The 25072-nt window shown below is 42.3% G+C and overlaps 1 protein-coding gene across 4 annotated transcripts in view; it reads right to left on the reverse strand.

Annotated features, from left to right (window-relative positions):
* Window positions 1-148: 148 nt before the first annotated feature.
* Window positions 149-25072, reverse strand: part of TXLNG (taxilin gamma) — a 52743-nt gene continuing 27819 nt past the window's right edge. The window contains exons 3-12 of one of the 4 annotated variants that reach the window (XM_067723486.1): window positions 22894-22985; window positions 16837-17007; window positions 15013-15207; window positions 12728-12847; window positions 10985-11059; window positions 5023-5115; window positions 4288-4383; window positions 3162-3272; window positions 2824-2862; window positions 149-295 (exon numbers count right to left, since the gene is read on the reverse strand). In XM_067723486.1, coding sequence (XP_067579587.1) covers window positions 212-295; window positions 2824-2862; window positions 3162-3272; window positions 4288-4383; window positions 5023-5115; window positions 10985-11059; window positions 12728-12847; window positions 15013-15207; window positions 16837-17007; window positions 22894-22985 — 1076 coding nt within the window. In that variant the 3' untranslated portion in view covers window positions 149-211. Of the gene's footprint in view, window positions 3273-4287; window positions 4384-5022; window positions 5116-10984; window positions 11060-12727; window positions 12848-15012; window positions 15208-16836; window positions 17008-22893; window positions 22986-25072 lie in introns of all 4 variants that reach the window. The other 3 variants (XM_067723485.1, XM_067723484.1, XM_067723483.1) reach the window with 3 other exon arrangements.

The following is a 25072-nucleotide window of genomic DNA, read 5'->3' on the forward strand; positions in this document are numbered from 1 at the left end:
CAATCTGAGTGGCTGGTGCCCCATCTTCTTTCTTGAATCATACAATAATGAAACTATTTTTTAAGGCACAAGGAACAGTATCTACAACTGTCTTTGCACTTGATCGGCATTAAGGTCACATGGGCAACAAAAGAATACACAGAAGCTGTTAAGTTTATCATACATATTTACTTAATCTATACAGAATTGAGTAGATAAAATCAGATTCACATTAGTGAAAAATCTCTACAAAATGTCTTTGAAAAGCAAAACAAGACTGCCTCTTAACAATTCGTATCCTCATGAAAGACGTGGGCTGTAAAAATAAAGCAGTGTGTTTAGCACAAACTAGAAGATATCTGCATCATTTTTTCACAGTTATTTCCATCTACAGTCTGAAAGAGGTAGATTTTTCTGCAACACCTGAGAATTGAATTGACAACCAGGTGTAGTAAAGGCAGTTGCATACATAACTAAAAAATACTGGTCTCAAGACCAAGAAACGTACTCCTACAAGTCTGAGGATGAAATGGTCCATTAGCCAAGACCCAAGTTTTCTCTACTCCTTGGAGTCTCCTGCCACTATAAATAATATACATCAAGATTCCATGATGGTGCAGCAAATGCAGTTGAAGCAAATTTGACATTTCCATCTTTCCTGGGCCAGCCTTAGTAGCATTACAGTGTTCTAGAATGTGGTAGAAACAGGGTGTGCTACAAAGCCACAACACTGGGCTGGCGAGGTGATTGCTTTAGGAGCGTGTCCTTCTCAGAGGGTCCCGTTTGTATTTATTCACAGGGTAATGGAAGGAGAGATTCTGAAAGGATACCAAATGCACCCCAGAGAGAATCCATGTCCTTTAAACACCATGAGAGCATCTAGCTAAAAATACACAGTAAGCCAAAAGCAGCAGGCCAAGTACTGTAAATCATGTCGCTTTACAAAGCCCTTGAAAACACACAACAGGTCCGTTACAATCTTCCACACAGGACAAGCACCACAAAGAAACGTGGCGGGCTACACAAATGGCTTAAGATGGTAAGAGCTGTACATCCAGCAGAGCGCTTGTGAAATGGGATCATTAGTACCAATTTTACAGTAGAGTGTATTTCTGATGTATACCTGCATTTCCTCTCAGGGAAATGAGTCCAATATTTCATTTAGTAACCGAAGGGGGGTATCTATAAAAGGCTGCTGGAGGAGGATGTGTTTGTTTTTGCTTCCGACTCATTTGCACAGTAATTAGATAACCAACTTTGTGGGTTTCTTTTCCTTCACTGTCTGGCCCTTTGATTAACATGACTGATGGCGGAAGCTTAGATATAATCCGCCACTCCAGGCGCTGTTGCCTATCTATTGGACAGTTTTCAATTCTTCAACCCAGTTTAGACCATGAACGTGACAGGACAAATAAAACTTTAACAAAGAGAAAAACCCTTTTAACTGGACAGAAGGGAGTTTATTCGGTCCAGTAAGCAATATAAGAAGTGTCAGTTTGATAGTTTTGCTCAGTGGAATGTGCTAACATCAGTTCTAATAGAGCCTTTTTATTTCATAAAGTATTTCAATGCAAATTATACCAGGGACAAAGTCAAAAACTCTCATCAGTGCAGCCTGGCTAATGATGTGTATAAACTCGACCACATGTGACACTGTGAAGAACAAAGGAAGTTAGAGAGCAAATCCAAAAGTGATGTGCTGCATTTCCGAAGTCCCCCATTCCAAGTGTAGACACCTTGATAATACTGGTTTTTACTAAAAAAAAACCCCAAAAAAACACTAAGAAAAGGGGCAGAAACAGACTGAAAGCATAAGTAATAAATAGATCCTGGCTACTCTCTGCCAAGTTTCCTCAAAGTTAATGCTGGTTCCAGTCTTTGTTTTAGAAATGGAATCAGTTTCATTCAGTTAGCATGATCATAATTAAAATTCCCTTTAAAAAACCCTGGAGAACGGTGCTGTTTGGACTGTCGGAACAGTTGGACACCAACTTTCAAGCAGCCAGAAGGTAGTGGAGGGACTTCCGCTTAAGGAAAGCTACACATGGTTTTATCCTCATCGCCTTACACTGACTGACAAAGGACTGTCAGTGGCAGCCCTCCGTGGGAAGTGGAGGATGCGCACGCAAACCAACCACCAGGCTCCCCACACAGCGGGCATCCAGGTGGTCCAAATTCAGATACTGCTTCTATCCTGAAAACAGTGGTGGGACTGTTTTTAATCACATAAACGTTAGCCCTGTCTCTCCAAGGATTTGCCTGTATATACTACTTTGTTTAAAAGTTACACCTTTATGTACATATTCTGCCAAAACCAAGTCTAGGCTTGCAGCCACCTCAATTTGTCAAGTAATAAAAATATCAAAAAGCTAATTTGAATCAAATATGCTATGCTTGTTTCTGACCCAAGCCTAGAGTTTTATTTTTACTTGGCATTTAAAATGGGCTATTAGACAAATATCTAATCACCTTGATATTTTTCTTTGAGTAATATTAATTGCGGGAGGGGCAGGATGTTTAAACGAGTATTGTTTTCACATCAGGAACCATTATCAGGGACTTCCCTGGCGGTCCAGTGGTTAGGACTGGTTCAATCCCTCGTCAGGGAACGAAGATCCCACAAGCCGTGGGGCGGGGGTGGGGGTGGTGAACCGTTATCAGAACAAAGTTCCCTTGTAATGGTCAGCCCTGGTGAGTGACATTTTAATTCGGACAATTCTGTGCAAGCAGCAGGGGAGAGGGAGAAAGGCAATGAGCACATGCATTCCGATGAAGGGGAAAGAGGCAGATGCAAGAGCTGTGCAACACAGCTGAGGAAAATGTAGAGAGTAAAACTATTCAAACCTGCCAAGCAGCCTCCTGTACCACATAAGTCCAGTAGTTCTAAGAAAATACAGATATGGTAGAAAAAGTAAGAAAATTTTCACCACAAAACCAAGTTACTACTAACAGAGAAAGTTATACACAAAATAGAGCTCTCGATACAGTGATCATACTTGATCTCAGTCAACTGACTCGATGCTGGGCCCGGCACCCAGGGACTCGGCCTCCGGGCTGACACGGGCAGTGCTTTGCCAGGCGGCGCTGGGCTCCTCGGCAGAAGCCGGGGCAGCGCAGGGCTGGGCCCTGGGCGGCGCTGGGCCCCCGCCCGCCGCCCTCCCCGAGACCTGTTCCTTCAGCACCTCGACCTTCTCACTGAGCTCGTTCCTCTCCGTCTGCAGGGCCCGGCACAGCTTCTCCAGCCGTTCCAGTTTTATGTGAAAGGCCTTGTACTCTTTATCTCGCACAGTTTTCTGCAAAGAGGAAAAAGCAGGATTTATGTAACCCAACTGAATACAAGTTAGGTTACCGGATACAACAAATTTAAGTCTTTTGAGCCACTTGTTGGGTCACCTCTTGAACATGTTCAGTTTCTTCAACACCTCCCAACGTCCCGCCACCTGCCTTCTGCACACATAGCTACAGACACCAATTAACGTGGTTCTGGGGTGACAAAATGAAATTCCCCGTCATGTTTCTTAAAAAGAACCAAAGCTGGGCTTCCCTGGTGGCGCAGTGGTTGAGAGTCCGCCTGCCGATGCAGGGAACACGGGTTCGTGCCCCGGTCCGGGAAGATCCCACACGCCGCAGAGCGGCTGGGCCCGTGAGCCATGGCCGCTGACCCTGCGCGCCCGGAGCCTGTGCTCCAGAGCGGGAGAGGCCACAACAGTGAGAGGCCCGCGTACCGCAAAAAAAAAAAAAAAAAAAAAAAAAAGACCAAAGCCCACTTTTAAAAGCATTTTGTATTGATGAATTACTAAGGAAATTGAAGATACTCACCACCAAAGACTAGCGGATAAAAAATGAAGGGCCTGCTTAAAAAAGAGGAGGACTCATCTTATTTCCACCTAGATTTCTCTTGTTTTTACCAATCCTCAGATGAGAACAGGATTTAAGGTGTGATATTTAGTGTTTGCAAACAGTACATCTCAGCTTCGTAAGACTGGCAAAAAGTACTATGCTACCTTTTCAGAAAGAGTAAGTCGAGGTGGAGAGAGAGGCACCCGAGTCAGTGGCCTGTGCTGGCCAGGTGGGCACCTGGTCGGAAGGCAGATTCCCCGACCCTCAGCCCCAGACCCAGTCAATCAAACGCCGGCTGAGCGGTGGGAAAGCCCACGTCACCTGGGACTCTAGCTGCGACTCCTGCCGGGACAGATCCCACTCAGCAGCTCTGGCCAGAGCCCTCGGCTAGGACGGCAGTGTCACAAGGCACGTCCCCCTGCCCTGTCAGCTACCTGAACATCATGAGCCCGCGGGAAACCACCTCACCTCTTCAGCCATTTGCAGAAGTGCTTTGTTATTGTTTTCCCATTTGGTCCGCCATATTATCGTTTCTTTTTCCAGTTTTTTAATTTTCTTTGTCATCTGCGAATCAACACAATTGCAAATTTAAATTCAAGGTTCCCTTATCTCTACAGCCCGCCCCACCCCCTGACCGTGCGCATACTAGTTCTCAGTTTAATATCGAGGATACCGCCTTCCTTATCACAGGCAGGAAAAAGAACCAGACGCCAAAAAATTGGTTTGCTTGAGGGAGAAAGAATTCAGTGGGAGTATAAACGAAGAAGAAGAAGGAAAAAAAAAGCTAAAAAGGTAGAAACACTGATCTGTATCGACCAACCAAAATACGTAGTTACTGTTCTGGGCGTGGTTGTCTTTAAATAATTTGATCTCCAAGGACATCGAGCTTTGTGAAAAGGGTGTGGGGTGGGGCTGGGAGGTATCACCTGAAGCAAGTAAAGACACCTTTACGGCTAGCAACAAATTGTATTTAATAGAGGAGTTAACTTTAATAAAGACAACTGTGAGGGCCTAGAGATCACTAGCTACATGGGGTACTACTGAGGGCAAAGTGACTAAACATGATGCCACTGGAGGATCAGAAGAGATGAAATGAAGACAGTACAGTAAAAACATGAACTCATCCAAGTAGCAATCATGCTTAAAATAGCTTCTTATATAAATTCCCCTTTAGGCAATACTCCACTAAAAATAGGCAAATACCTTTTCCATTTCCTGCCGGAAGGTTGTAAACAGTTCATTACTTTTTGCCATGGTAGTCTGGAATTCTTCAAACTTATCCATATAAAGAGAAAGCTACAGAAAACAAGTATAAAAAATTCAGAGTTCTAGGTAAATGATTTAAAATCCCAAACACTTTCAAAAAGAACATAATATGGTTAAACGTTACCTGTTATAAGCGACAGAAATAAGAACAAATGCACACCCAATCCTCGACCCCAGACATCAATGGCTGCAGTTCTAAGAACCCACTGGAATGCAATGAAACTTAGGAAGTTATGTTAACCTCACCATCTTTAGATGAAACTGTTTAAAATGTACAAATATTAGCTCCATTCCGCCAATTATAATAAAAACTGAAGTATGTGGAATAGCTATAAATTTCATACAATTAATCCTTTATGAACTACCTCCTCTCCTTATATTTGAAAAATTGTCCTTGGAAAAAGATCATTCTCTTAGAATACCACCTGCACAGTTCCTAGCTTGAAATCAGGGATATCTCTTTTCTTAATGTAGGCAGGAAAATGAAACAGAAGCCAAAGGATTGGTGTGGTTAGGGGAGAAAGAATTCAGTGGGAGTATAGTTAAGAGAAAAAAGCTGAAAGAAGTAGAAACAGCAATTTTTCTTTTAACTCCCACCCTTAAGGAATTTTTATTCTAGCTGGGAAAATAAGGCACTAACCGATAAGGCAAGCAGAATTTAGAACACAGAGTCACCTTCTCCCCCAGGACAGGAATTAACAGAAGCCAGGGGTGGGGGGAGGCGCGGTAGGGGTCAGAACAGAATAGTTAGGGAAGCTCCTTGTGGCTGAGGCCCAAGCTAGGTCTCAAGGGCAGGCTGAATTATTTCATTTCAGACAAGGTGGGAACCCTGAGAGCCCACCTAATGTAACTGCATTATTTCAGGATGAGGAAACAGGCCTGGAGGAATAAAGTGCTTTGCTCAAGATCACACAGCACATATAAAGAAAGCGGAGAAGAAAAGATCACCAGCGGCCAAGAAACAGCGTCAGCGATGCCTGTCCACCTTCAGCAGTGCTGTGTGCGGAGCATAAAGAGAAACCAAGACCAGGGCGGGAGGGGAGATGCCCTGGGAGGGAGCGGAGCAGCCGGTGGAAAGACGGGAGGCCAGCTCCGCTGTGTGGGAAGGAGACGCGGACCAAAAGCGACGCTACCAATGGCAACAGGCCAGGCGAAGCCACCATAAGACAGCCAAAGCACGCCCCCAGGAGGGGGAGGCTGAAGGCCGGGACCAACAGAAATTTCAGGGTGAAGAGAATAGCGCAGAGCATTTCCAAGCAGAGCAGTCCATAGAGGGGCACATGGTGACAGAGCCGCCAGGGCCGCTGGCCTGGGGTCGGAACAGCGGTGAGGCTCGGGCAGACTGGTGGAGCAGTTCCAGCACCTGAGGGAGATTAGAAGTTATGGCAGTCTTAGCATGGTCTGTTTTTATCAAAGACAGAACATCCAGGTGGACTGTCCCGTCAGAGTTCAACGCTGGCCCCCTCTGGGCAATGAGTAAGTGGCAACTACCATCTTGGACTTAAGGGCCTAGATTACAAAATTGGTCAAAACACACCAATAAGACTAAGGTCATCAACAAAGCCTGGAAACGGACATGGTGGGCAAGAGCAGAGAATGAGATGGACTCTTGGGAAGAACAGCACATTTGGGGAGCAGGAAAAGGAAGAGGCGGCAGCAAAGGAAACAAATTAACGATCAGATAACATGACTCAGGGCGACACAGATCACAGACAAGAGAAGCTGCACTGCTAACAGTACAACAGAACTGGAGCTGCCTGTGAACTCGGTAGAAGGGCCCTCTGGGGCCCTGCATTAAAGTCCATCTTCCAAAGCTATCTATAGACTTTTTATACGTTTTCCACATTGATTCTCTTCTCCATTTATGTGGACAACTGAATTTATAGGGCTAGTAAGGGGTTCAAAGTTTCCTAGAAGCATTCTAGCACAATAACTTATGGTGGGAAGTTCAAAAGACTTCTTCAGTTTTCACTCTAAGTTAGGCTAGCTTTATAGGAAACGAGTGTCACCATGCTGTAAAACGCACCCAAAGACAAACAGCACTCAAGAAATGTGTTCATACAGATTCAGGCCAGTCTGCATTTTAGAACTAATCTAGAGTCCTTACATTTAAAAAACGTGTTACATAATAAACTTTCAAAATGAGTAATACATTTTTTCATCAAAATGTAATCTACTTTTCTGAGAAAGGGTGAATTGTAGGTACAAATGCCTAATTTCACCTGTCTGTGAAGACATGGGAAGTCCTTCCTGTACCTCTTCTTTGAGTGGGGAGGCATCTGCTACCCTTACTCCATACAAGGCACCACAGAGAAAGACTGCATTAGAACAAACCTAAGGGGTCTGGACTGAAAAGCAGGGAGGCAACGAAGAAAAGCCTAGGCCTAGACAGCTTCATGGGTGAATTCTACCAAACACTGAAAGAAGAACAAACACCAATTCTTATCAAACTCTTCCCAAAAAGTGAAGAGAAGGGAATACTCCTGAACTCATTCTACAAGGCCAGCATTGCCCTGATACCAAAGCCAGATAAGACAGTACAGGCCAGATAAGAAAACTACAAGGATGGTTCAACATAGGCAAATCAATAAATGTGACACACCACGTTAATACAATAGCATGAAAGACAAAAATCGTATGATCTAATAGATGCAGAAAATGCATGTGGTAAAATACAACATAAATTCATGATAAAAATGCTTAACAGGGAATCCCTGGTGGTCCAGTGGTTAGGAATCTGCGCTTTCACTGCCAAGGGCACGGATTCAATCCCTGGTCAGGGAACTAAGATCCTACAAGCCGCGTAGTGCAGCCAAGACGAAACAAAACAAAACAAACAAAAAAACGCTCAACAAACTGGGTACAAGGAAGGAACATACTTAATATAATAAAGGCCATATATGACAGAGCCACAGCTAACATCACACTCAAGTCAGTTGAAGGCTGAAAGCTTTCCCTCTAAGATCAGGAACAAGACAGGATGCCCACTCTCACCACTTCTATTCAACACAATAGTGAAATTCCTAGCCTGAGCAATTAAACAAGAAATAAACAGCATCCAAAGCAGAAAGGAATAAGCAAAACTGTCTGTTTGCTGATGACATGATCTTATATATAGAAAATCCTGAAGACTCCACAAAAAAACTGGTAGAATAAATTCAGTAAGGTTTCGGGATACAAAATCAACATACAGAAATCAGTTATGTTTCTATACACTAACAACAAAATATCTGAAAAAGGAATAAACAGAAATAAATAAAATAATCCTATTTTCTATAGCATTAAAAAAATACTTAGGAATACATTTAACCAACGAAATGAAAAATCTATACACTGAAAACTGTAAGACATTGATGAAAGAAATTGAAGACAAAAATAAGTGGAAAGGTACCCTGTGTTCATGGATCAGAAGAGTAAATATTGTTAACAATGTCCACACTAGCCAAAGCCCTATCAAAACTCCAATGGCATTTGCCATAGAAATAGAACAAATAACCCTAGAATGTGTATGGAACCACAGAAACAAACAGAACAAAATAGCCAAAGCAATCTTGAGAAAACAAAGCTAGAGGTATTACACTCCCTGATTTCAAGCTTCATTACAAAGCTATAGTAACCAAAACAATATACTATGGGCATTAAAAGCAGAGACACAGACCAACGGGGTCAGAACTGAGAGCCCCCCAAAAAAACCCACACAGGGACTTCCCTGGTGGCGCAGTGCTTAAGAATCTGCCTGCCAAGGCAGGGGACATGGGTTTAAGCCCTGGTCCGGGAAGATCCCACATACTGCGGAGCAACTAAGCCCGTGTGCCACAACTACTGAAGCCCGCACGCCTAGAGCCCATGCTCTGCAACAAGAGAAGCCACCGCGATGAGAGGCCTGCACAACACAATCAAGAGTAGCCCCTGCTCACCCCAACTAGAGAAAGCCTGTGCACAGCAACGAAGACCCAACACAGCCAAAAAATAAATAAATAAATTTGAAACAAAACAAAACAAAAATAAACCCACACAAATATGGTCAATAATATTTGACAAATATGGTCAATAATATTTGACAATATTTGACAATAATATTCTTGGCTCAAGTATTTGAGCCAAGAATACTCAATGGGGAAAGGAAAGTATCTTCAATAAAAGGTGTTGGGAAAACTGGATAACCACATGCAGAGGAATGAAACTGGACTGCTATCTTGTACCAGTCACAAAAATTAACTTGAAATAGGTTAAGGACTTAAACAGGAGATATGAAACTGTAAAACTCCTAGAAGAAAACATAGGTTAAAAAGATCCTTGACAGTGGTCTTGGCAATTAATTTTTGGATATGACAACAAAAGCACAAGCAACAAAAGCAAAAATCAACACGTGGGACTACATCAAACTAAAAAGCTTCTGCACAAAAAACAATCAACAGAATGAAAAGGCAGTCTACGGAATGGGAGAAAATATCTACAAACCATATATATCTGATAAAGGGTTAATATCCAAAATATATAAAGAACTCATACAACTCAATAGCAAAAAATAAATTAAAAAAAATTTTAAAATCTTAATTTAAAAACCAGCTTGAATAGACATTTTTCCAAAGACATACAAATGGCCAACAAGTACATGAAAAGGTGCTCAGCATCACTAGTCATCAAGGAAATACAAATCAAAACCACAGTAAGATATCACCTCACACCTGTTAACAAATGCTGGAGAGGGTGTGGAGAAAAGGGAACCTTGTGCACTGTCAGTGGAATTGTAAACTGCTGCAGCCACTATGGAAAACAGTATAAAGACTCCTCAAAAAATTAAAAATAGAACCACCATATGATTCAGAAATTCCACTTCTGGGTATATATCCAAAAGAAATGAAAACAGGATCTCAAAGAGATATCAGCACTCCCATGTTCATTGCAGCATTATTCACAATAGCCAAGGTATGGAAGAAACCTAAGTGTCCATCAACATATAACTGGATAAAGAAAATGTGGTGTATATACACAATGGAATATTATTCAGCCATAAGAAAGAAGAAAATCTTACAATTTGTGACACAGTGGATGGGCTTTGAGGGCATTATGCTAAGTGAAATAAGTGAGACACAGAAAGACAAATACTAAATACCGTATGATAATCACTTACCTGTAGAATCTAAAAAAGCCAAACTCAAAGAAACAGAGTAGAATGGTGGTTGCCAGAGGTGGAGGGCGGGGAGAAAGGGGAAGATGTTGGTCAAAGGGTACAAACTTTCAATCAGAAGATGAATAAGTTCCAGGGATCTCATGTACAGCATGATGGCTATAGTGAACAATATTGTACAGGGGAAGAAGGGAGGGAGGGAGGAAGGAAAGTTGGGGGCCCGCATTAAGGTGGCCACCACCTCCATACTCTACCTGGGAGTGGAAATGCATGATCAATAGGTAGTTTTTAAAATAGGTTACAGGCTCATAGCACAAAATTTTAAAGATTTTACGTTACACTATATGAAAACGCCATTTTGTAGGTCAAATAAGTATCAGCAATTTCATATGGTTCAACCTCACAAAAAAGAACTAAAATCTGAAGATTTATCAGTTTTTCTTTAGTAGGAAATTAGCTGACACACATGGGAACAGACAGAGAAAGGGAGGAAATACGTGTGATACTGGAAGGAGGACCTGCACATAGCGGGACAAACTGTCCCTTCTGCCTGATTCCTGGGACCGAGTGCTAAAACCAGGAAAGTCCTAGGCAAATCAGGATGAGGTGGTCACCCTAAATGAAGATGAAAACTCCAAGAGGGACGTGTGATCTACTCTCAGGTCTGCTGGGAACAAGCAAAATCATCTTAGAGGAGATTCAAGGTATGTATCAAATGAACCATAGATTTTTTTCTTACAAATTCTACTACCCCTGCCGTCAAGTTACCTGCTGTTTTAGTTGTACTTCTTGTTGTTTCATTTGTTCATATTTGTGTCTTGATTCCGTTGCTTCTTTTAATAACTAGAAGACAGAAACATTCTGGCAAAATACTAATAGTCATTACAAATATGACTACAACGTCCAACGACCAGACAGTTAGGCTTAACCCTTCCACTCATTATTTTAGCAAGAACCACGACTCTATGAATGAAACATTCTGTCACATCAATTGCTAATTACCTGTATCTTTGATCTGTTCCATTGTTAACACTTAGGAATGTAGGAATACTCTTTTATTGCTTAGAAGAAGTACCCAGGAGGTTTACAAAACTCAGGGTTAAACTGTTGTCTTTTAGATGAAAATAATGAGAAGTCTAGTATTGAGCAGAAAACATGGCTGAGAATCTCGACATTATCTGGGTCATTTAGAAAGCCCCTCTGGGACGTCCCTGGCGGTCCAGTGGTTAAGACTGCGCTTCCACTGCAGGGGGCACAGGTTCGATCCCTGGTCAGGGAACTAAGATCCCGCATGCTATGTGGTGTGGCCAAAAAAGAAAAAAAAATTAGAAAGCCCCTCTGCTCCATGAGAGGCAAGATGAGGCACTGTATGGAGCAAAACAATGAAATCAGGAACCTGGTTTCTGATCACATTTTTTTTAAAGCTGGGGGTGGGGGTAGGGGTGGTGATGGGATGGGAGCTTTAATTTATATACTTGAGTTTAAGAAAATTATGTAGTGAAATTGCATAGTAGGCAGCTGTGAAATTCAGTCCCTGAAGTAAAATGTCACACTTAGTCCAGTAGGTTTTGAAAAGTCCTTAAAACCAACCAGAAATAGATGTATCGTATGTATTTATTTAAATATGTGTATCATATTTCTATTCTAACTTGGGAAATGACAACTGTCTCTTCAGTTATGCATGGGATGGCGCTGTCAGTTCACATGGAACGACCACGGTGTATGAAAAATGTCTCTCTCTTAACCCTAGACTCACACTCAGAGTGACATGTTCACATCATGAGGGCCACTCAGGACCCGAGTCTTCAGACCTGGCTCGCCTCAGGGCCTAGGTTACTTAAGTGAAATCTGCATGGGACCGTCCTCATTATCATAACCACTTCTGACTTTTTTTTTTTTTTTTTTGGTTAAGCAGGTAAAGTTAAATTTGCATGTGTTAAATATACAAACCCAATGACATTCCACTGTATTCACAATTACTGACAGGCCATATAATCTGAGCACACATTCTGAGAATAATGCTGAGTGATTAGGATGTAGAGAATTCTGTTAAAGTTTTTCAGAAAATTATACCAGAGTAAACAAATAAGTTTCCCTAGTTTCAAGTTACTTGTTTGAAATAAACTGTAACAGTATGAAGGACACCCATGTTTGGTAAGCTTGCTATTAAATCGAATCCCCAAATTTAATGTGTTAAATACTGCTATAATTCTTAAACTTGGTGGCCATTATCTAAAAAGTGAAATAAATATTCTAAGCACAGAAAAGTCCTATCAGTGCAGGTCTTTGCAGTAACTTGGTCTAATCTCTCCAGTGTATCTTCTGTATATAAAGTTAAATAGAAAGAAAAAGCTAATGTTTTCTAACACACACATGCCCTTCACAATCTAGAGAAAAAAACAATTAGCACAACCCAGTGCTAATTTAAATGTAGAATAAGTTTAACTGTTTTCAATGGCTTTAGTTACAATTTTGGCAATCATTTCTTTTTTTAAGAAATTGCAAACTTACAAACTCTCTCTCTCTTTGATGCTTCTCATCAGCTTCTTTTATCAGCTGTGTCGTCTGCTGCAGTTTGGCGTCCACAAGCTGCTGCTGCAGTTCCTTGTGTTTGAATACTTTATCAATGTGCTGCGGGGAACGTAAAATTTCTTCCGTCACTTAATGAAATAAGGGACAGGATGACGAGGAAACACGACACAAGTTACAAGACCTCACTCATGAGGCTGCTTTTCCTGCTAATACCACCGGGGCTAATACCAGCAAGGTGCCTGTCTGCATGCTGTGCTGGCAGAAGCCTGTGTCGGCATCCCTCCCTCCGGAGATGGCCCAGCAGCACCTCAGCAGCCGGCCTCATACTATTTCTGCCGTAAGGTGAAAATGAAGCTCAAATTGTATCAAGAAAAAGACGGCTACGGAGATCAAACTGTTAAACCCATAATACATCATACACATAATTACTGGATATTTTTTTCTCCCCATTAAATTTTCCCAAATCTCTCAATTGGAGGCAGCATGCTGTGATGGGAGGAATGGCCCCAGTCGAATTCTCCCCCTTGCTGAACGTCAGTCCCCTCACCTGTGGGGGGCAGCCACACCCACACTGCAGCACTGTAAAGGCCAACGCAATGGCTATACTATGTAAGGTGCTCGGTGCCTGGCACTTATCAGATAAATTTGATAAAAGGTCATTATGATTTCCAAGTGAAATTATTAAGTGGTTGTTTATGTACAATAAAGTCATCAGAACATCCCTCCCTGACCAAGGAAGGAACATTCAATAATACTCAAACTGAATAAGGCTCACAGGTAATGTGATTTCAACATACATAGCTTTCAAATTTTCTACATCTATAATGTGGCAGACTGTCATATTAAACTACAAAACTAAAACAATAATTTTAAGAAAAGTGAGGGCTTTATAATCTAATAGAAAATTTATTCTCTAGGACAAAAAAAGTTTCTTCAACAAACACACTGTAAGAATAAAAAAGAGAGAAAAGGAAATGTTTATGTTAGAGACTTGACACACGTCAGCCAGTGAAGCAGACGGGCTTTATCTGGATGATTCAAATAGGTTTTTTCTTTTTTAAAAAAAAACGGGGAGACAATCGGAAAAATGTAAACGATGACTAGATTTTAATATTAAATAATTACTGCTAATTTTTCAGGTATGAAAATGGTATTGTGGTCACATCTAAAAATGAATCCTTAGTCTTTGTGAGGTACACCCTCAAATATATATGAATGGACTGATACCTTGGATTTGCTTCAAAATAACCCAGGGGAAAGTGATGGGAATATAGTTGAAACTGTGGTTTCATTTGCTAAAACCACGTGATACAGTCTCTACTTTCTTCGTTTACAATTTTCCATAATAATAAGGGGGAAAAAGGTAAGCAAAAAGCATCGAGAGTGATAAAAAGAAAATCTTTAAAAAAACTAACAGTTTTTAAAGGGCTATATGGAAAACTAAATTAATATAAAGTTTGCCTTGAAAACTGGATAAAATAACCCACAGAGATGCCACAATCTTTTTTTTTTTTAAATCAGCTATTTTAATCTACCTCTATAAGGGATACAACACACATAAGAGAACATTTTACTAACTTAAAAGGCAGGGAATGTGTCATTTAAAGAACCTAACCCTTTGTTCCTGCCCATCTGACCTCTAAAAGGGAGGAACTTTAAAAAAGCACATGATCGCCTACTTGCATTTAATCTAGACACCACGCCCAGACTTCCCAACTGGCTTGTAGAACTAAGTCTTAGTTGGAGGCCAGTGACCAAGATGAGGTGCCACAGACCCTTCCAGTAAACTTTTTACTTCAATTGGGTGTATAAGGGTTTAGAAATAGGTTCGTTTTTTCTCCCAAATACTATAAAACCTCCACTAAAACAAAATATCTGAAACACAGGCATAATGGAATGATAGTGTAGACCATACAGATTATCATAGGCGTCTAAAATACAGTGTGGTTTGGGGCCAGGTATTTACTCACTTTTAGTCTAGACAAGGGGAAAATCTATGCTAAAATTACAATCTTCCAGAATCACATGGAAGACGAGTAGTGCTTAACACTGTCTCCAAGAAATCGCCTCACGCACCCAAATCCACTGACTTCAGGGCCATCGAGTATGGTCCCCACGAGTCCTGCGAGGGAAGGCCAGACTTCCACCATGCATACACAACGGTTCTAAAACACCCTGGAGGAAGAAGGTTCTAAAACACCCTGAAGGAAGAGCTTTAGTGAATGCTTTTGGTTCGTAGTGAGGGGACACACCAGCTGCCCTACCTCCTCCCTCAGTGCGTACTGCTCGATGAGCTTCTTCAGCTTTTCGCCCAGCTCGACGTTCTCCTGGCGGAGCTTGGCGTTGTGTATGTCGTGTTGCTCCAGCTGTGCCTGGATTTCATTCAAAGTGATTTGGAAGTGTGCAGTGGCCTCTTTCCGTCTTTCTTCCTCCTCTCGTGCCTGCTGCATATTTTCTTCCTTATTATCCAAAACAATTTCTGTTAATCGTACAGACCTATAAGATGGCACAGACGCCCACAAAAGACACTACTGCCATGTGGGTTCACTGCTTGCTGCCCTGAAGTGGTGCTTCTGAACTAGAATTCCTTCCCTTTATTTAGGACCGGAAGGCTCTCGTTTGAAAGCAAGCAGCTTCTCCTAGGTAGATAATCAGAGAGGCGCCGCCTGCCCTGCTCTACAGTAAGCGCTCTGTGATCAGACTGAGAGACGAGGAAGGAGTCTCGCCAGGCAGCTAGCCCCCTCCACGCGGGCTTCCCAAATACCCTCCCCCCTGGCTAGTCCTGCAGGGCAGCATCTGAAATCAGCCGGAAGAGGGTGATCCCTTCCTGCCCTTCACTTTCTGAGTCGCACCTTCTACTCCCTAGATGGCAAGGGACAAAAGGAATCTGCATCTTAAAAGCTTAGTCCCAACTCTTGCTCAGATCCAAGTGCTAAGAGACCTTTAGGTGTCTAGTGTCTAAAGCATTACCAGTCCAATCAAAGTGTGGACTTGCTATGGGGAAAAAATACCACTCAGTTTCGTGAACACCGAAATCCAAGGATTCAAAAGCAAAGAAAACCTAACGGCTCCCACATCAGGTCAAGATCCATTTCCTGAGGGCTCCTATGTTCTAGGGCCTTGGGTGCCTGCCATGGTGGGGGAGTCTCACGAGCAATGCGGCTCAGTCAGAATCACACCACAACTGCACATGAGGACAGGCCCACCCCTGTGTCTCTGCCTTCTTCCCTTCTTCCTCTGTTGGTACCAACTAACTTTTGGATACCCGCTGCTTTGTCTTTTAATCAGCCGAGGAATAAGCGCTCTTCTAAAAGTACTTGGCAATGGGGAACTGGGATGGACAAGCGTGGCCGGTGATATAACCAACGAACAGCCCTTGAGGAGCTCAGTGGGGCCTTTCCCTTCCCTCAAGTCTGCTCCTACTCGGCTTCTCATTTCATGTCCACTTTTCACACGTGCTAATGAACGACCTCAGTGCTCAGCAGGAAACTGCAAATTTGAGCTTCCTAAGCCATGGCTCCTAGTGGGAAAGCTGTGGTCTAAACATCAATCTCATCTAGATTCCCCACGAGCAAGTATGAGCAAGTATGAGGTGCGTTAAGAAGCACAAGGCCAAGCAAAACAGAACGGTGGCATCCCTGTCTCCAAGGAGAGACACGGATTTAGTTCAAATAGGTACACAGCGACTATAAATCAAGCTAAGCCAGACCCTCCTGAAAAACAGAAAACGGAACCAGACTTCCCTGGTGCTGCAGTGATTAAGAATCCACCTGCCAATGCAGGGGAGAGTGTTTGAGCCCTGGTCCAGGAAGATCCCACATGCCGCGGAGCAATTAAGCCCGTGCGCCACAACTACTGAGCCTGAGCTCTAGAGTCCTTGAGCCACAACCACTGAGGCCATAAGCCACAACTACTGAAGCCCGCACGCCTAGAGCCCGTGCTCCACAACGAGAAGCCCATGCACTGCAACAAAGAGTAGCCCCTGCTCGCCGCAACTAGAGAAAGCCCGCGCACAGCAATGAAGATCCAGCACAGCTAAAAATAAATTTTAAAAAATTAAAAAAGAAAAACAAAAGGAACCAACTCACCTTTAACGTCTTATTGTGACGCTGAAGTTCCCTGCAAAGAGACTCGAGTTTGCTTCTTGCCAAGATAGCCTTGCTGTGTTCACTCTGCAAATGAACTTTCTCTTTCACGATCTGGGCTTGCTTCTTCTGCAGAATCTTCATTTGCTTCTGAACGTTCCTGCTCTCCTCCAGCTAAAAGTAATAAGCACTTTACATTTAGGAAATACAGCGAAAACCTTTGAGTTATGGCTGGAAGAATTACAATAAGAACTAAGGAATACATTTCCAAAAACCCACAGTATTGTAGTGTAATATTTTATTTTAACTGTTTCATGCCATGCTGCCCTGCCAACCTTCTCTTTTCCCATTATGATAGGAAAGTAAGCAAATGATTTAGGGTAGGAAAAAAACAATCTTAATCTCTTTATTTATTTATTAAAAACAAAAAAAAATGACGTTTTGGACTTTTTAGGAATCGACACCAGAAAGTTTTACTTTCTTGAAAAACACACTCAAGCTACTTTATTGAAACAATCCTCCAAATCAGAACTCAATAAGCAGCACTCAGTTCTTTGCAAGTGAGGGGGGCGCACTGCAACTGTAGGTCTGGAGCAAATGCGTCTGTTTCAAGGTTACACCAACACTAACAGATAAGATGGCAGCCTTACTGACCTGTTAACTGGAGAAGAAAAGGATGCTGAGTCACTATTTCAAGAGCAAGAGCGACACCTTGTGGCCTCTCAAAACACACCACACATCCTTACAGGCGAGATGCTTATAGCTATTAAAAACACCTTTACGGAAATCCCTCCCCCCCCCCCCAGAAAATAATTCTGTTTTTGTAAAATACTCTCGTAAAATAACCTTACTCAGGACCGTGGGCTGCAGGATCTGCACACCCTATCAGTAACTCCACCGAGGGCTGGAACTTCCCCCGCCCTCCCCAGATTCAAGGTAACCACAACCCTGAATCCTGGGGTCACTACTCCTTTGCTCTCCTCTGTATTTTATGTCATCCGTGTGTGGTCCTAAAAGAAATCGTTTTTTTGTTTTTGTATTTTTGCGGTACGCAGGCCTCTCACTGCTGTGGCCTCTCCCGCTGCGGAGCACAGGCTCTGGACACGCAGGCTCAGCGGCCATGGCTCACGGGCCCAGCTGCTCCGCGGCGTGTGGGATCTTCCCGGACCGGGACACGAACCGTGTCCCCTGCATCGGCAGGCGGACTCTCAACCACTGCACCACCACGGAAGCCCAAGAAATCGTTTTGATTTTAGTTGTTCTGACTTTATTGTGGCTACTGCAACTGAGAAACCAAAATTTAAATTTTCTTTAATTTAAATGAACTCAAGGGACTTCCCTGGTGGTCCAGTGGTAAGGAATCCGCCTTACAGTGCAGGGGACTCGGGTTCGATACCTGGCCAGGGAACTAAGATCCCACATGCCACGGGGCAACTAAGCCCACACGACACAACTACTGAGCTCGCATGCCTCAGCTAGAGCCCACGTACTGCAAACTGCAGAGCCCACGCGCCACAACTACAGAGCCCTCGTGCCCTGGAACCTGCGCACCACAACTAAAGAAGAGAAAACCCGTACGCCACAACTAGAGAGAAGCCTGCACACTACAACGAAGAGCCCAGGTGCCGCAACAAAAGAGCCCGCATGCCGCAACAAAGATCCCACATGCTAAGACCCAACGCAGCCATAAATAAATAAGTAAATAAATCTTTAAAAATTAAAATAAATGAATTCAAGATTAAATGGCCACAAATGACTAGTGGCTACCATTCTGGACAGCACAGCTGAAGATTACACTGCTAGGATTCATTCAGATTGTTTGCATGTAGCTACAGAACAGGGACCAGCAAACTTACTCTGTAAATGGCCAGAAAGGAAATATTTTAGGCTTTGCAGGCCATAACATGTCGGTTGTGTCGTCACTGTCTTTTAAACAACACTTTTAAACAACAATTAAGTAAAACCATTCTTAGCTTGTGGTCAGTACAAAAACAGGCCTTGCTGGCTTTGGCCCTCAGGTTGTATGCTATTTCACTTTTTAAAAACTATGCAAGGGGCTTCCCTGGTGGCACAGTAGTTGAGAGTCCACCTGTTGATGCAGGGGACACGGGTTCGTGCCCCGGTCCAGGAAGATCCCACATGCCGCGGAGCGGCTACGCCCGTGAGCCATGGCCGCTGAGCCTGCGCGTCCGGAGCCTGTGCTCCACAACGGGAGAGGCCACAACAGTGAGAGGCCCGCGTACTGCAAAAAAAAAAAAAAACTACGCAGGGCACTTCCCTGGTGGCGCAGTGGTTGAGAGTCCGCCTGCTGATGCAGGGGACATGGGCTCGTGCCCCGGTCCGGGAAGATCCCACGTGCCGCGGAGCAGCTGGGCCCGTGTGCCATGGCCGCTGGGCCTGCACGTCCAGAGCCTGTGCTCCGCAACGGGAGAGGCCACAACAGTGAGAAGCCCGCGTACCGCAAAAAAAATAAAAAAATTAATTAATAAATAAATAAATAAAAACTATGCAGGGACTTCCCTGGTGGTCCAGTGGTTAAGAATCTGCCTTCCAATGCAGGCGACGTGGGTTCGATCCCTGGCCGGGGAACTAAGATCCCACATGCCGCGGGGCAACTAAGCCTGCACACCACAACTAAAATGAGCCCATGTGCCGCAACTAGAGAGCCCACGTGCTGCAAGGAAAGATCCCACAGGCCACAACTAAGACTAGACGCAGCCAATAAATAAATAAATATTTTATAAAATAAAATAAAAATACGCAGCACACAACACACTTTGTTGACCCAGTCTCTTGTCAATAGGCAATTGAGTTGTTTCCAGGTACTCAGAACAATTCGCATATTCTCACACATGGGCTTCCTGGTATACACCATGCAAGAATTTATCCTGAGTGCAAACCTAGAACTAGGGTTGTGGGGAAGTGATTTCTAAATGTTCTGTTGCAGGCTTCCCTGGTGGCGCAGTGGTTGAGAGTCCGCCTGCCGGTGCAGGGGACACGGGTTCGTGCCCCGGTCCGGGAAGATCCCACGTGCCGCGGAGCGGCTGGGCCCGTGAGCCATGGCCACTGGGCCTGCGCGTCCGGAGCCTGTGCTCCGCAACGGGAGAGGCCACAACAGTGAGAGGCCCGCGTACCGCAATCAATCAATCAATCAATAAATGTTCTGTTGCACATGACAATGGAACACTGTTTTCCAGAGTGGCCGGCACATTTACTCTCACACCAGCAATTTATAAGAAATCATGTAGATGCACTTCTCCAAAAACTTCATACGATAACAATTCTTCCTTTATGCCACTTACACTGGACATAAAATAGCATGTTGCTATGGTCTTGATTTGCATTTCCCTGTATTCATAAGATCGAACATCCCTTGTATGTTTACCTTTATGTTAAGATATCTTCGAATCTTGATGTTTCTCCACTTCTATGAAATGCCTCCTACACATCTCTTGCCCAGCTTTCCATTGGGCTAATTGTCCTTTTTGTATTCGTTTGTAGGTGTTCCTTGGATATTCCTCACATTGAATCTTCTACTGGTTATTATTTGTTGGAAATATGTTCTCCCCAGTTTGTAATGTGTCTTCTCACTTTCTTTGAAAATGTCGTTTGATGAATAGAAAGTCTTAATTTCAATACAGCCAATTTCTGAAATCTTTTCTCTGGTAGTGCTTTTTGTGTCATAAGAAATCCTTCTTTTAATTCAAGTTTGGAAAAATATTCACCTATTAATATATTTAAATAAAGCTAAATGATACCTAAAATTTTCATTTAAGTCCTTAATCACTGTATATGGTGTTCAAGGATCTAAATTCATTTTTTCCCCCATAAGGATATCCACTTTTTAAGCTCCGTTAATTTCTTAAGGATTGTATAATTCTCCCCTGAATGCAACTATAGATTCCATAAAATGCTCCTCAAAATCCCCAAGGGGTGTTTCCTTCCCATGGAACTAATAAGTTGAATCTAAAATTTTATAGAGTAAAGAGTCAAGAACAGCCAAGATACTTCTGATGAAGAGAAGATACACCTACCCAACCAGAAAATCAAGATTTATTATTACACTATAATAATCTACACAAACTAAGGAATGGGAAAGAACAGCACCACTACGTACTTAAGGACCATGTTACAGGCCTAATGGGATCCACACTTAGCAAGTGAAATGTGACAATTTCATAAACCCATGTTATCTGGTGAACGTGGCAGCCACAAGATCTCCCCAGAGGACAATCCCCATCACAGCGCAGGCACCCCTCCAGCTGCTCTACAGGACTTTCCTACCTGTCTGAGCCACAAGCACCAGTGATGTCAGACGATGCTGTCATCAAAAGGACAGAGGACAGTGATGGCAAAAGGGAAGTTTACGGAATAATCCTCGGGAAAAGCCTACTGCCTTGATAGTCTCACTGCTATATAACCTATATGCTCTACCTTTTAAAAGAAATGAGTGTTGTTTCAAGAAACAAAGCTTTATAACATTTTCTGAAAACAGTACACGTTTCGTCCTTCATATGCTCAGCACAAATCTAAATCAAAGAGAGGTTGCTCACTAAGCAAGTCTTCAACGTGTCACATCCTAAAATGAATGTAGCGATGATTACTGGTGCTTTAAAAGAATCAACCATACCCTCCCCCCACCACACACACAAAACAAAGGCCACAAACAAAACGCCCTAGACCCTTGCTGCTTAAAAAGTGTGATGCAAGGGGTAAGAGTATCATCATCAACCTCACCTGGCAACTTGTTAAAATGCAGACTCTCAGGCCCCAGACACAGTGAATCACAACGTGCCTTTGAACAACAGAAGTCCCAGCATCTGTGTGAGTCTAAGAAGGACTGCACTAGGCCACTATCTGCCCTTTCTTCTCCTAATCCACGTGTGACTGTCTGCGGTTGTCCCAACAACACTGGGTCAAGTAGCTAACCTGCTACACTACTTTTTTCTCTCTTACTCTTTTCTCCATTTTTTTTCTTTTCCCTTTTTTGTTTTTGTCTTCTTTTTCTACCACTTCTCACGTGATTCTCTTCATGTGGATGGAACCAAGAGGGACTGTCTTCCACAGCCAATGGAAGTGTTCCTTTCCTGAAGCCAACAATCTGACCTTGTGTTTTCTGCCATCTTTGTATCTGTGACTGTTCTAGGCTATTTTCATTGATGCACGGGGTGTCCTGCTGCTCTGAACAGAAGGTGCCAGACTGCTGAATGCCAGCTAAGTGGGGGTATTCACAGACCCCTTTGTAAACTGAAGGAAAATATAACTGTAATTGAGTAATAATTCATTTCCAAAGCTGGTCACTGACAAAAAGTAGCATTTACGACACGGAATAACTGCTTTAACAACAGACGAAAACGCATAAACATTGTCCATGATAACTCACCTAAGTATTTCACAAAAGACATTAACTTAGCATATTAGAACCATTCGTTCTAAAAGCTTCCCACAACCCTTATTTCAAACGGTTCAATGGCTTCCCCATTCTTCAACTTAAAGAGGACAGCAGTGTTTCCATATTGAGACTGCTTTCATAATTTGACAAAGAGAATTAATGCTACTTGAAATAACTCAGGCACAGAACAAATGAGGTTAATTTCTTTGGAAGATGGAAAGAGTAATGCCTGGCACATATTAGATACTAAATAAATACTTCCTGAGACACAGTATTGTTTTAGTAGACTATTTCACCTAACTCACAATTTCAGTCACAATGGTTAGAGCCTTTATCTCTAGAATTCCCTTGGGAAAAGTTAACTACAGGAACCACTACACTCCAACTGACTGGCATTTAAAGCAACACAACACAAGACTGAGTTTTAGAAAACCTATGCTGTATCTTCAGCATTATAATGCTCTATATATGTAACACCTTACAAAATGAAGTCATACAAGCAACAAAAAGCCCCAAGAAATCAGATTCTCCTCTTCAATTCTGGAGTAAAGTATAATTTTACATGTAAAGCCACATCAAAAGCTACATCATATTTTAAAAAGCTTATCAAGCACATACACATTTTGCTATACTTTATATGGACCTCACTCCCTTGATTTAATACTCACAAGATCGGCATATTTCTTACAGAGAGCTGCCAGCTTTTCTTCTGGAGTTGAAAGGGTGTTTAGGGCTTGCATCAATAATAAGACTTCTTTTCCTGATGATTAACAAGATAAGAAATAAGTCCCAGAAGAAGAATGAGATCAACCTGTAAATTCTAAATAACACTTCCTATGTTCTGACATCCAGAGTAAAATAATTTATGCCTATAACTAGAAATAAGAGATTTACTAGCTAAATTAAGAAAGCTATTTTTAAAATCTGGGTCAGCAGGCACCCCTTCCTCCCCATCTCCACCCCAAATTTCTTCACTCACTAACACTGCGAGCTATTTGTGAACAGAACTCTTGCTGAAGGCTTAAAAATTCCCTTGCTTAACCACTGATATTCAGGTTAAGACAAAGGGCAAGTTACAAAGGGCAGAATATTTTTATATGCTTCCTCCTAACCAAGTACGAATATAGAAGGAAGTTCAAAGGCAATTTCGGGTGGTACTCTCCGCCTATCTAAGACGCTCATTATCACTGGTGACACAGATCTTTGCCTTTGAGCAATTTAAATAACTTCTGATGACTTAGTAAGCAGATTCTGTGTGTTAACCAAATTTAGTGTAAAAAAAAGAAGAAGAAGGATGTCAAGATGGCACTTCCCTTGGGAAAAAGAGCTGAACAGTATTTTAAGGACTCTGGCAGTGAGAAGCAGGTGACTGAGACAGGATGGAACAAATGGTGTTTTAAAATAAGTGATAAGTTTTATTTCTTCAGCTGGGTGGTAGGTACCATTTTTATTTTTTTAAACGTTCACTCTTCATGAAGAGTATTTCATTAAAAATACATATGTGATGGCAATTCCCTGGCGGTCCAGTGGTTAGGACTCCACGCTTCCACTGCAGGGGGCACGGGTTCAATCCCTGGTCGGGGAACTAGATCCCGCACGCTGTGCAGCATGGCGAGAAAGAAAAATAAAAGTGAAAATGACTCTGACTTTGGTGTATGGTGTTCAGATTGCTATGAGGAAAACAAGTAGGCTAACTTCAAAACAGAATCCTTTTCCAACCACAGAAAATTTTAGCAACAAATCCTCTCTCGTTTGGCCCAAGGCCAATAAGAATTTTAAGAGAGATGACAAAATATGATTATTGAATATGATTAGAAATAACAGTAAGGTAACTTGCAATTTTTACGAAGATTTTTAAACTCACACTCTACCTGGTTTTTTCTGAGATACAACTCACATACCATAAAATTCACCCTTTTAAAGTGTACAGTTAAGTATAATCACTAAGTCGTACAACTATCACCACTGTCTAATTTCAGAAACCCCATGCCCATGAGCAGTCACTCCCGAGGCTCCCTCCTCCAGGTCCCTGGCAGCCACTACTCTACTTCCTGTTTCCATGGATTTGCCAATTCTAGACATTTCATATTAAGTGGAATCATATAATTTGCGGTCTTTTGTGTCTGGTTTCTTTCACTTAGCATAATAGTTTAAAGCTTCACCCACAATGTATGAAGACTTCATTCCTTTCTACCACTGAATAATATTCCATGTACAGACAGACCACATTTTGTTTATCCACTCATCAGCTGATGGGTAACTGTGTTGTTTGGACTTTACAGCTATCATGAATAATGCCGCCTTGAGCACTCCTGGACACGTTTTTGTGTGGACACGTTTTCAACCCTCTTGGGAATATAACTAGATGTAGAACTGCAGGGTCGCATGGTAACATTATGTGTAACTTTTTAAGACTCCTTCTGCTTTTACACATTTAACTGGGGCTGCTAATATTGAAGAAATTTGTCTTGTTCGTAAGGAATTAAAAATTTATAGAAATATGAAAAATAATTTTAAGTTTGCCAAGTTAACAGAAAATGGGTATAATACGAAGGATCACTCCAACTCAGCATATAGAAAACCAAACAAATTTAAACACTGTTAATCTCAGGTAGAATAAGTATAAAAAACGTAGGGGCAACCAGTAAGCTTAAAATAAAAGGAGAATTCAGATTTCCTAATGAGATTTACTGTACCGCATTCTTCATCCTGAATCTCAAACACAGCAGAAGAAAACATACCCTTGAAAACCAGTGTTAACCCACTTCTTGAACTTCACCCAACGTTATATCGTCTCTAAAGTTTTGTGACTAGGTTTAAAATAAAATGATCAAATAAATACACAGT

The sequence above is a fragment of the Pseudorca crassidens genome, chromosome X (assembly GCF_039906515.1).
Source record: "Pseudorca crassidens isolate mPseCra1 chromosome X, mPseCra1.hap1, whole genome shotgun sequence".
NCBI classification, from domain to species: domain Eukaryota; kingdom Metazoa; phylum Chordata; class Mammalia; order Artiodactyla; family Delphinidae; genus Pseudorca; species Pseudorca crassidens.